General features: G+C 46.8%; 1 protein-coding gene across 1 annotated transcript in view; it reads left to right on the forward strand.

Annotated features, from left to right (window-relative positions):
* Positions 1-8269: 8269 nt before the first annotated feature.
* The window catches only part of ILDR2 (immunoglobulin like domain containing receptor 2), a 76037-nt gene continuing 70949 nt past the window's right edge, over positions 8270-13357 (forward strand). The window contains exon 1 of the mRNA XM_040229961.1: positions 8270-8584. Within this exon, the coding sequence (XP_040085895.1) occupies positions 8539-8584 (46 nt within the window). The 5' untranslated portion in view covers positions 8270-8538. The remainder of the gene's footprint in view (positions 8585-13357) is intronic.

Genomic DNA, 13357 nt, shown 5'->3' on the forward strand with positions numbered 1-13357 from the left:
GAAGTAGAAATGTGATATTATCTGTGTGCTTTAAAAAGACCTACATTCCACAGAATTCATGTGCATACATGCCTATGTGCCTGCAATGAAATCATGTTTTAAAGAGGATTCAGCTGCATTATATTTATAACTATGTGGTTGCTACCAGCTACCGGCCTGTCTCCTTGCGGTGGTTCACTTCTCTTTTCTCCATGTCCTAATTCTGTTCTAAAGGGTGCAGCTTTGCTGAAGCCACCGGTCAGTCCACACCCTCTTCCCATCATACACAATTCCAGCTGTGGCTTCCTAGAACTCCTGACCTGGTCCCACATGGGCCTATGTTCTGACACTTTTGTCTCTGGGTTGCAGAAGAAAGTTTGAAGCATTGCGGATCCAGACCCTTCCTTTGGTGGTAAAAGAGGCATCTCTATGGGAGTCCTGTCCTATCTGACTAGGATACATAGATAATTAGAGATCGACTGGATCTGAATCTGAGGCTCATTGGCAAACATTAATTCAACAGCTTCCCCAGAAAACAAAGAAAGTGATTAAATAGGGCTTCTTAAACATTAGTGAGCTTTAGAAGTATGCAAGGAAGGTGGTTAAAATGCAAATTTCCAGGCCCCACCTAAAATTTCTGATCTCAAAGTTTCTAGTAGAGCCTGGGAACCTGCATTTAAGCAAACACTTTCGTGTGATTCTGATCCTGGAAGCTCAAAAACCACACTTGGAAGAGCATCACGGTTCTAGCGTCATATCCTGCTATGAACACCAATTCAGCAAAATAATGCCATTGTCCCAACCTCCTCTTACCTCTGTCTTCAGGTTGCATGTTGCGAATCATTAGGTGTACCTAAAGTTGCTCTTAATCCTCAATTACCTTGGTAATAATGTGTATTGGGGAGGGGCACACACTCCCTAATGACTTAGTACAGTTTAGCAGCTCCTTCTTGGAGAAGAAAATGGCAACCCACTCCAGTATTCTTACCTGGGAAATCCCATGGATGGAGGAGCCTGGCAGGCTATAGTCCATGGGGTCACAAAGACTCAGACATGACTTAGTGACTAAACAACAGCAGTAGCATCTCCTTAGGGATGGCCCAGAAACCATCCACTCAGGCAGCTGCTGATCAACTGTACCGCCCTACTTAAAAGACAGACACGCAGGGCGCTACACAGAAAACAAATTCCCAGGAATGTGGACAAAGCCCCTGTGTTCTATCATAAACCCTGGCACAAGCTCTTTTCCAAGCGCCCACTCCTTGCTGATGCACACACTCTAAGCACACATTCAAAGTTCACTTTTGTGGGCTTTCCTTTCCACTTTCCGTGCATATCCAGGTGTCCTTCATCGAGTCCATCTCCCATTTCCAATTTCTCAGCTCTTACCTCCAGTTGAGTTCAGTTCAGTCACTCAGTTGTGTCCGACTCTTTGCAACCCCAAGACCTGCAGCACGCCAGGCCTCCCTGTCCATCACGAACTCCCGGGGTCCACCCAAACCCATGTCCATCAAGTCGATGATGCCATCCAACCATCTCATCCTCTGTTGCCCCCTTCTCCTCCTGCCCTCAATCTTTCCCAGCATCAGGGTCTTTTCAAATGAGTCAGCTCTTTGCATCAGGAGGCCAAAGTATTGGAGTATCAGCTTCAATATCAGTCCTTCCAGTGAACACCAGGACTGATCTCCTTTAAGATGGACTGGTTGGATCTCCTTGCAGTCCAAGGGACTCTCAAGAGTCTTCTTCAACACCACAGTTCAAAAGCATCAATTCTTCAGCACTCAGCTTTCTTCACAGTCCAACTCTCACATCCATACATGAACACTGGAAAAACCATAGCCTTGACTAGACGGACCTTTGTTGGCAAAGTAATGTCTCTGCTTTCTAATATGCTGTCTAGGTTGGTCATAACTTTCCCTCCAAGGAGCAAGTGTCTTTTAATTTCATGGCTGCAATCACCATCTGCAGTGATTTTGGAGCCCCCCCAAAATAAAGTCAGCCACTGTTTCTACTGTTTCCCCATCTATTTGCCATGAAGTGATGGGACCAGATGCCATGATCTTAGTTTTCTGAATGTTGAGCTTTAAGCCAACCTTTTCACTCTCCTCCTTCACTTTCATCAAGAGGCTCTTTACTTCTTCTTCACTTTCTGCCATAAGGGTGTTGTCATCTGCATATCTGAGGTTATTGATATTTCTCCTAGAAATCTTGATTCCAGCTTGTGGCTTCTTCCAGTCCAGCGTTTCTCATGATGTACTCTGCATAGAAGTTAAATAAACAGGGTGACAATATACAACCTTGACGTACTCCTTTTCCTATCTGGAACCAGTCTGTTGTTCCATGTCCAGTTCTAACTGTGGTTTCCTGATCTACATACAGGTTTCTCAAGAGGTAGGTCAGGTGGTCTGGTATTCCCATCTCTTGAAGAATTTTCCACAGTTTATTGTGATCCACACAGTCAGAGGCTTTGGCATAGTCAATAAAGCAGAAATAGATGTTTTTCTGGAACTCTCTTGCTTTTCCCATGATCCAGTGGATGTTGGCAATTTGATCTCTGGTTCCTCTGCCTTTTCTAAAACCAGCTTGAACATCTGGAAGTTCACGGTTCATGTATTGCTGAAGCCTGGCTTGGAGAATTTTGAGCATTACTTTCCTAGAGTGTGAGATGAGTGCAATTGTGCGGTAGTTTGAGCATTCTTTGGCATTTCCTTTCTTTGGGATTGGAATGAAAACTGTCCTGTGGTTACTGCTGAGTTTTCCAAATTTGTGGAAATATTGAGTGTAGCATTTTCACAGCATCATCTTTCAGGATTTGAAATAGCTCCACTGGAATTCCATCACCTCCACTAGCTTTGTTCATAGTGATGCTTCTTAAGGCCCACTTGACTTCACATTCCAGGATGTCTGGCTCTAGGTGAGTGTGAGTGATCATACCATCGTGATTATCTGGGTCGTGAAGATCTTTTTTGTACAATTCTTCTGTGTATTCTTGCCACCTCTTCTTAATATCTTCTGCTTAATATCTTTCTGACTTACGTCCCTCTATGTAATAGGCTCTAGATTCATCCACCTCATTAGATCTGACTTAGAAGTGTTCCTTTTTATGGCTGAGTAATAATTCATTGTATATATGTACCACAGCTTCTTTATCCTTTCATCTGTCAATGGACATCTAGGTTGTTTCCATGTAGATTTGAACTAAGATCTATTACCTCCAAAGCATATGCCCTTTGCATTATGACAGGGACATCTAGACCTGAGGGTTGATATAACAAGGTATGTTTATTGCCTACAACTTCTTTACACACATGTACTGAGTATGTGTCTGGGCGCTGGTGGGCACGTGCACACAAAGCATGAAAGAGAGTCTGAATAATGCTTAGTATCTAAGCATACATAGCAAGGATATTTTATGCAAATCCTGAAAGATGATGCTGTAAAAATGCTACACTCAATATTTCCACAAATTTGGAAAACTCAGCAGTGGCCACAGGACTAGAAAAGGTCAGTTTTCATTCCAATCCCAAAGAAAGGAAATGCCAAAGAATGCTCAAGCTATTGCACAATTGCACTCATCTCACACGCTAGGAAAGTAATGCTCAAAATTCTCCAAGCCAGGCTTCAGCAATACGTGAAGCCTGAACTTCCAGATGTTCAAGCTGGTTTTAGAAAAGGCAGAGGAACCAGAGATCAAATTGCCAACATCCTCTGGATCATGGAAAAAGCAAGAGAGTTCCAGAAAAACATCTATTTCTGCTTTATTGACTATGCCAAAGCCTCTGACTGTGTGGATCACAATAAACTGTGGAAAATTCTTCAAGAGATGGGAATACCAGACCACCTGACCTACCTCTTGAGAAACCTGTATGTAGATCAGGAAATCACAGTTAGAACTGGACATGGAACAACAGACTGGTTCCAGATAGGAAAAGGAGTATGTCAAGGTTGTATATTGTCTCCCTGTTTATTTAACTTATATGCAGAGTACATCATGAGAAACGTTGGGCTGGAAGAAGCACAAGCTGGAATCAAGATTTCCAGGAGAAATATCAATAACCTCAGATATGCAGATGACAACACCCTTATGGCAGAAAGTGAAGAAGAAGTAAAGAGCCTCTTGATGAAAGTGAAAGAGGAGAGTGAAAAAGTTGGCTTAAAGCTCAACATTCAGAAAACTAAGATCATGGCATCTGGTCCCATCACTTCATGGCAAATAGATGGGGAAACAGTGGAAACAGTGGCTGACTTTATTTTGGGGGGGCTCCAAAATCACTGCAGATGGTGATTGCAGCCATGAAATTAAAAGACACTTGCTCCTTGGAGGGAAAGTTATGACCAACCTAGACAGCGTATTAAAAAGCAGAGACATTACTTTGCCAACAAAGGTCCATCTAGTCAAGGCTATGGTTTTTCCAGTGTTCATGTATGGATGTGAGAGTTGGACTATAAAGAAAGCTGAGCACCGAAGAATTGATGCTTTTGAACTTGGTGTAGGAGAAGACTCTTGAGAGTCCCATGGACTGCAAAGAGATCCAAACAGTCCATCCTAAAGCAGATCAGTGTTGGGTGTTCATTGGAAGGATTGATGTTGACGCTGATATTCCAATACTTTGGCCTCCTGATGCAAAGAGCTGACTCATTTCAAAAGACCCTGATACTGGAAAAGATTGAGGGCAGGAAGAGAAGGGAACGACAGAGGATGAGATGGTTGGATGGCATCACCGACTCAATGGACATGGTTTTGGGTGGACCTCGGGAGTTGGTAATGGACAGGGAGGCCTGGCGTGCTGTAGGCCATGGGGTCACAAAGAGTCGGACACGACTGAGCAACTGAACTAAACTGAACTATAGTCAGAAAGAGGAAGATAAATGTCATATAGTTATGCATATATATAGAATCTAGAAACATGGTACCAATGAATTTATTTACAAGGCAGCCTTGGAGAAGCAGACATAGAGAACAGACTTATGGACTAAGGGTGTGGTGCAGGAGAGGGTGAGAGAGTAACATGGCAACTCACATTACCATATGTAAAATACATAGCCAGTGGGAATTTGCTGTAGGACTCAAGGAACTCAAACTGGGGCTCTGTAATAACTTACAGGAGTTGAATGGGGAGGGAGACGGGAAGGAGGTTCAAGAGGTAGAGGACATACGTGTACCTATGGCTGATTCATGTTGATTTTGATGGAAAACAGCAAAAGTCTGTAAAGCAATATTGTTCAATTTAAAAAGTAAATTAATTTAAAAAAATCTTAGTTCAAATCTAACCACTGCCATTTATTAGCTAGCTGATCTTAGAGGAGTTAAATTCTGTGGGCCTGAGTTTCCTTATTTGGATTAATTGAGAAAGCTTGTAAAACATCCAGGACTATTTCTAGAACCTAATAGGAAACGCACATCCCATGGACAGAGGAGCCTGGCAGGCTACAGTCCATGGGGTCATAAGAGTCGGGAACAATGGAGCATCTAAACCAATAATTGTTAGGTATCTCCTTTATTTCTATTTTCTTTCTTAATTTTTGTATATGAAAGAAAACAATCCTTCAAATTTCTCTCACGCGGCATCTTAGTTAGGGTTCTTAATTGCAAACTTCAGAAATCATCTCTGGTCAAATCAAGCAAAGAGGGAATGTACAAGGGGACATTGGGTAGCTCATAGAATCGCCGGGAAGCCTGAAGAGCCAGGTGCGGAAAATCAACTGGAACTCAGAGAGGCTTTACAACCAAAAGCACAGCCAAGATCTCAGCTCAGAGTAGTCTGATGGCCTGATATCTGCCACCTTTGACCTGTGAACACTGGAGGCTGCTGTCCCCTCAGTGGCAAAACCGATTCTCCGTTGATTCTGCTTCTTGTCTCACGTGCTCCTGGTTCAAAAAGCTCTGAGTGATCAAGGAAAGATAGGATAAATTCTACTCCGGGTTTGAACCAGGATCACACCTGGGTGTACATTTTCCTACTGCTGCTGCTGCTGCTAAGTCACTTCAGTCATGTCCGACTCTGTGCAACGCCATAGATGGCAGCCCACGAGGCTCCCCCATCCCTGGGATTCTCCAGGCAAGAACACTGGAGTGGGTTGCCATTTCCTTCTCCAATGCATGAAAGTGGAAAGTGAAAGTGAAGTCGCTCAGTTGTGTCCGACTCGTAGCAACGCCATGGACTGCAGCCCACCAGGCTCCTCCGCCCATGAGATTTTCTAGGCAAGAGTGCTGAATTGGGTGCCATCAGCTTCTCTGGTACGTTTTCCTAGTCTCCCATCAATTCCTTGGCAATTCCAGTATAGGCTTCCAAGCAGCCTGCCCTTAGCTTATTCAGACGACCCACCATGTTGTAGTCTGGCTTGTCTGCTTGGGCTTGGGAGCCCTGCTTAAAAAAAAAAAAGCTCTGAGTGAGAGGGTTCCTGCTTGGTGAGACTTCTCTATAGTTTTTGTCAAGGCTTCCATCCTTGACAATAAGAAGGGAATGGAGATGTCAGGAAGCCATGAAAGACCAGAATAAATCCTCACCATTTCTGATGTTCACATCTCATCCTCATTCCACATATACGTACATTCATTCCTAAGGTTGTGGTCTCTCTCCAGGAACCCTCTTTAAGCCTAGAACCACTCTGCTTTCAGAGCAATTTTACACCTTTCTGCCTCATCTCCAGAGAAGGCAATGGCACCCCACTCCAGTACTCTTGCCTGGAAAATCCCATGGACGGAGGAACCTGGAAGGCTGCAGTTTATGGGGTTGTTGAGGGTCGGACATGACTGAGCGACTTCACTTTCACTTTTTACTTTAATGCATTGGAGAAGGAAATGGCAACCCACTCCAGTGTTCTTGCCTGGAGAATCCCAGGGATGGGGGAGCCTGGTGGGCTGCCGTCTATGGGGTCGCACAGAGTTGGACACCACTGAAGCAACTTAGCAGCAGCAGCAGCAGCAGCAGCAGCAGCCTCATCTCCTTTCTTTCCTCTGCCCAGTGTTCCCCTGCCGTGTCCCTTTTCCACCACCAATCCCTCAACATAACAAATCCTGCCCATCCTGTAAATATCAACTGAGACAGGAAATCATTTTTACTGCTGTTGCTCACTCCCCCACTCCCCAGCCACACTAAACTGCTCCTTCCTTCATGTTCCAGGGGCACTTTCTCCATACCTCCACCATCATATTTGCTCTCTTTTACCACCAGTATGTGTTTTTTGTTTAATGGTCTGATTTTCCTCCCTCTCCTGGACCCAAGGTGAGGCCCCTTAACGGCAGAAAATCTGCCTTCCTCATCTTTGTAACGTTGGCTCTTAGCACCTAGAAGATGTTTGATACATGTTTGTTAATGTATATATTTCTTGGTTGTCTCCAACATACATTTAGGATCCTTTCCTACACACACAGACAAATCCTTTTTAAAAACTGAAGTAATTCATTTAAATACTCCCTGCAAACTTTAAGTGAAATTCGCTCAGTCATGAACGACTCTGCGACCCCATAGACTATAGCCCGCCAGGCTCCCCTGTCCATGGAATTCTCCAGGCAAGAATACTGGAGTTGGTACCCATTTCTTACTTCAGGGTATCTTCCCTACCCAGGGATGAACCGGGACTCCTATATGGCACGTCGATTCTTTACCATCTGAGCCAGAAGTGCGCCTTTTTTAAAACAAAAGGCCGAGAAGTGATTAAATGCTGGACAACTGTGAGCCGTATAATAGTTCACTTTATTCTATATTTACATATTTTCTGTTAAAGAGTTGCATGCCCTTATACTGTTTTAACCTCACAACGTTTTAAAATAAGAAAGTTTGGATGCGGATTCTCGCGTACCTTTTCCAATTCTGCGGAGCCGCTTGGTTTTTGGCATTGTCAATAAGCGATAGGGATGGAGGGGGCAAGGGAGTTCAGCGAAAGCCCACAGCCTTGCCAACAAGTTATATCAAGTCGCCGCAGGTCCCTCTCTCCCAGTTAGAATGGTCCTAGCCACGTGCGTACCCAGACTCCCTCCTCGAGTCCACAACCCCGCTTCTGGCTCTGGTCCCGAACGCTGGCTTCGCTGGGAGCTGCCGGCGCTGATCGCTCGCAGCTCGGCGCAGCCCGCCCAGCCGCCTCCCCCGCACCCCTCTCCCCCTTGTACTTTGTCTCTCGGCCCTGACCTCCCGCCCGCAGGGGCGTGCACGTGACGGAGAAACTTTGGCAGGCCCGGGGCGGCGGGTGGCGGGCGGCGGGGAGGGGCGGGGGGCCGGCGGCGGAGCTCCCCCGCGCGGCGTGCGCTGCGGCGGGAAGGCGCTCGGCGGGCTGCGCTGCCTGCGCGTGCGGGTGCGCCAGAAGGCTGGGAAGGCGCCGCCGAGCGCGGGGCGGACTCCTGGAGCCCGCGGCAACGCGCGTGCCGCCTGCGGCGCTGTCAGCCGGGGGCCCCGCCTGCGCTGCCGGGCCGGCGGGCGGCTGCATCCAGGGACGCCGGGGCCCCGCTCGCGCCCGGCGCCGCGGTTCCGCTGCCGCCTCCGCCGCTCGGTTACAGAGATCCTCCATCTCTGCCGCTTCCTACTTCCTTCACTCCTTAATCTGGATGGGAAGTTGGGGGCAATGGACAGGGTCGTGATGGCTTGGGTTGCTCTCCTCTGGCTAACAGGTAAGAGACATTTTCAACCGAGACGGATAACTTGACACGTATTCCGGTACTGGTTCTGTTCTCATCCTCCTCCCCACCCCATCCCCAGTTCCCCCAGACTGTGTTTAAAGCTGCTTAGCAGGCTGGTGGTAAGTGGGGGAGGGGGCTGTGTGTGTGTGTGTGTGTGTGTGTGTGTGTGTGTGTGTGTGTGTATTAGAATGGTGGAGGAGGCCAAGAGAAGCCCGATAATTAAGTGAGCCGGATGGAGATGCAGGTGTTTTGACTCATTCGAGATAGGAGATTGTTCTTGCCAGTGTGCATTTCCCTTTCCATACCACGGTTCTTCCTCAGTCTTATCCGGAGTTTGTATTATGTGAGTCCTGGGAAAAACCTGGTTGGGAAAAAAAATGAAAGCTCAGGGGAGACTGATTAATTAAGAGAACTAGTTTTCTAGAGGTTGGAGGTACACGAGTGTCTCCTTGATTCCTTCCCTGGAGAAGCCCAGAGCCCCAGGGGCATTCTTCTGTGGCTCCCAGAGGTGCAGGGGAGCTGGAATGAGGAAGGAGACTGGGATGGAGGCTTGATTGGTTGTGGAGTTGAGGGCCTTGCGCTCACTCAGTTGGTAACATTTGGGGAGTGGTTCCATAGAGGAGAAGAGCCTTCTTTCCCCGATAAAAAAGTGGGAACGCCTCCTAATAAAGATAATTTGCAGAGATATTCGGAAGGTAGCGTTTCTCTTTAGCATTAAGAGTCACTTCCTCTAGCTTGGACCTCCATATTTCCCCCTCCCTTTTGGTGAACTTTCTTCTCACCCTCCTGGGATCTGGAAAAGCTGTAGTTCCAAACATGTGTTCCCACAGGATGATCTGCGAGGTTGAGAGACAGGTGGCCAGGCAGGGTGGGCAGCCCTGAGAGATTCATGGAGCAGCCCTCCCTGGGGTGGGGATGGAGGGGTTAAGCAAGCTGGAAACCAGGTGATGGAGGAGAGGAACAAGGGAGCAGAAAAGTGAGGACAAGAGGGGGCAGTGAAGGGCAAGAGAGACAATGTAAAATAGCACCAAAAATAAAGTTGTGTCCCCTCTGGGGGCATTGAAGACTGGGAAAAATCAAGTCAGTAGGAAAAGAGGAACAAGATTAAAAATCTAAGGGAAGTGATTGAAAGAGGGTCAATAATACAGTTAAGAAGAAAGACAAAACCACTATTTCCCTTAGTTTCAGAATAAGGTTATAGATTGCCTCTGTTTTTTTCCTATTCCTGATGAAGGGTCCCTAACACTGGCTCTGGCCTCCTGCTAGGTTTAGGATTGGGGGAGCCTTTAGCAGAGTTAGCCACTTCTCTTGGCTGCTCTGAGTTCATCCCTCCCACATTATTCAAATCTGAATCATCTCTAATTTCAGGGTTTGGCTGATCCATGCCTCCTCACTCCTCTGGCCTCCCAGTGCCTTCCACTTCTACCCTTACTGATTCTGACTGTCCTTAATTTGCCTCTACTTCTCAGTTATCATATTTGAGGCGAACTTTGGCCTTGAACCTCTATCACCTCCCTAAAGTCCGCTGGGCATCTGCGGAGGAGTCCTTGATTCAGAGATGCTCTTCTAGACACCCTGGGGTGTGCCCTAGAAAAGCTCTCTAAGGATTTACAGGGCATGGGCAGAAGGGGAAGGTATAGCCCATGCTAGATGGCTGACAGCTTTTAATGCAATGGTCCCTGGAAGGAACAACCTAGTTCAGTCCTCTCAATTTATACAAATGGAGACCCAGAAAAGCAATATTCACACAGTAAGTTTGTGTTGGAGCAGGTGCCAGAACCCAGTTCTCTCGAACCCTGGGCCCGTCCTTCTCCCATCGGCACCTGGAGAGATTGCTCCTGCCTGGGAACAGGCAACAGGTTATCAGGGCCATCCCAGCTGTCAGAAGGCCAGAACTTCCAGGCTCTGCAAGTCAGGTGGCTCCAGAGATCCCACTGATCACCCACTGGCATCCCCTGGTCCTAGCTTCCGCTTCCCTTTCTTCCCACGGTGGACAAGCCTTTCAGTCTCAGCAAAGTGCAGGAGCTAACAATGGCGGCTGGGGAGGGAGGGGAAGGAGAGAGGAGCAGTCAAGGATGAGATGGATTCAGACTCTTCGTTCACAGAGCAACCAGGAGAGGAAAGGTAAGACATTTTAGTCCAGCCCAACCAATGAATTTTCTCTTGAGGGGGTGGTGGAAAGGGAGGGAAAAAGGAAAGGACAGATTAAAAATGAGTCAGAGACCCAGAGGAGAAAAAAACACATTCATTCTCCCTCTCCCTCCCTTTTTCTCTCCTCCCGCTGCTGCTTCTCTCCTTTTCTTCTACTCTCCTCCCATCCACCCTCCCAGCCACGCCCCCCCCCCCCCGCCGGGGTGGGGCGGTTTTAATGCAGGCTGAGCAATTTCTAATCAACACTTCAGGTTTTTTTCCCTCAGGCTCTAGCAGCTTCTTCCTCATCTTTCAGTGCAAAAATTCTGTATTTCTTTCCACTGTATATTTAGCCTCCTGATTTCCCATTGTCAGTGTGAGGGAGCTTCCTGCAATAGACTGTTTTGTTGTTGTTATTGTTGTTGCTTTGCACAAAATAAAATGCTTGCCAGCTGCTATTTTAGCAACAGGTGCCATCTAGCAATAAGACTTGAGGAGGGTTCACTATGTCTTTGTTCCTGAATATGGATGGTGTTTCAACCTTTCTGGCAGCAGAGGCTGTCAGAAACGCCAGAACTGTGGTGACACTCTGGGAACATACTCTAGGAGCAGGCAGTGCATTTTCCTGGAGACTCTTCTGGGTCTCTCTGTGATAAAGAGTGCTTATTCTATTAGCATTTCTTTTGGTACCTTTTTGGTGGTATTTATTCATTTATTCATCCATTCTCCAAGCATGTACCAAATACCTGTGGTTTCTAAGTATTTTAATAGGTGCTGAGAATACAGAGAGAAAAGACTTAGTCTTTGCCCTCGAAGAGTGGCCAGTCTAGTGAGTGACTCAAATGAGTTTTCAGATAATTTTGATATGGAGGTAAAAAGTCCTACAATAAGAGCCACGAGAGCCACACGGGTGCTGTAAGGGCGTGGATGGGGCATACCCACCTCACACCTGGGGTGGGAGTCGAGCAACTCGGAAACAGACTCCTGGAAGAGGTGATGGCTGAGTTAGCATGTTTGTTCATGCACAGTCAGCTGCTGACGTCCTGTCACATCCAGGCACTGTGCTGCGGTTAATAAGACAGCCCTGCACCCCAGCAACTTACAGTCTGGTGGTGGTGACATCCGTGAAGGAACTGTGAACAGTTGCGGAGTACCACTTGCAAAGGCGACCGTGGAGATATGCCCCAAGTGTTGTGGGTGCCGTAAGATGGCTACCAACCCAGGCGACATACAGCAGGAAGGGGAGCATCCAGGAAGGGTTCTTACCTGGTTTATCTGCACTCAGGTAGATGCCTGGTGACCGTGTGAGAATGGGCTTGCGTATGGAGAATTAAGTGTTATTCCTAGAGAGGCAGGAGTTTCTTTTAAAGATTCCTGACACCTCAGCGTCTGGCGTGCTGCGGTCCGTGTGGTCACAGAGTTGGAGACGACTGAGCAACTGAACTGAACTGTCTCAACTTCCATTATCTCCCTTTTCCATTCTTTGAATTCCCTTCCCTCCTCTGTCCATTTTTCCCCATAGAAGAGACCTTTTTTGTGCTGGAGCATCTTTCAGCACTTTATTACAGCTCTCTCCACTTCCCACCATAAGCCTGGCTGCGTCTCTCCAGACTAGGAAAGGGAGCTTGTTTCAGTATCGCATTCGCTCCTTAGATTTTAGACTCATAATTCTGCTGAGTGTCTGGCTTATACAGACGTGGGTATTCGTTCTAGTAGTCCTAGTGTAATACTATGCTAGTACTATACTAGAGTCTTAGTGAAAGTACCTAGTGCTTATAGTGTTAGCAGTGTTTGTACCCGGAGAAGGCAATGGCAGCCCACTCCAGTGCTCTTGCCTGGCAAATCCCATGGACGGAGGAGCCTGGTAGGCTGCAGTCCATGGGGTCACTAGGAGTTGGACATGACTGAGCGACTTCCCTTTCACTTTTCACTCTCATGCATTGGAGAAGGAAATGGCAACCCACTCTAGTGTTCTTGCCTGGAGAATCCCAGGGACGGGGGAGCCTGGTAGGCTGCCGTCTATGGGGTCGCACAGAGTCGGCCACGACTGAAGTGACTTAGCAGCAGCAGCAGCTGTGTTAGTACCAGGACTTGGTTAGCGGAAAGAACTATAACCTAGGATTTGAGGACTGGATTCCAATCCCTTCTCCACAGATTAACTGTATATCCATGGGATCTGGGTCTTATAATCTGTTTTTTTTTTTTTTCCTTTTGGCACGTAATTTTATTAGTTCATTGAGATATAATTGACATATAACATTACTTTCAAGTGTACAGGTTTCCTTATTTATATATGTTATGAAATGATCACCACAATAAGTCTAGTTAACACCCATCATCATATATAGTTATAATTTTTTTTCTTGTGATAGCTTTCAGCATTTATTCTGTTAGCAACTTTCAAATATGCAACATAGTATTATTAACTTTAGTCACCAGCCTGTGCATTATATTGTTGTGGACTGCAGCACGCCGGGCTTCCCTGTCCTTCACTATCTCCCAGAGTTTGCTCAAATTCCTGTCCATTGATTTGGTGATGGCATCCAACCACCTTATTCTCTGTTGTCCCCTTCTCCTCCTGCCCTTAGCATCAGGGTCTTTTCCAGTTAATTCGCTCTTTGCATCAGGTGGCCA

Source organism: Oryx dammah, unplaced genomic scaffold (genome assembly GCF_014754425.2).
Source record: "Oryx dammah isolate SB20612 unplaced genomic scaffold, SCBI_Odam_1.1 HiC_scaffold_28, whole genome shotgun sequence".
NCBI lineage: Eukaryota > Metazoa > Chordata > Mammalia > Artiodactyla > Bovidae > Oryx > Oryx dammah.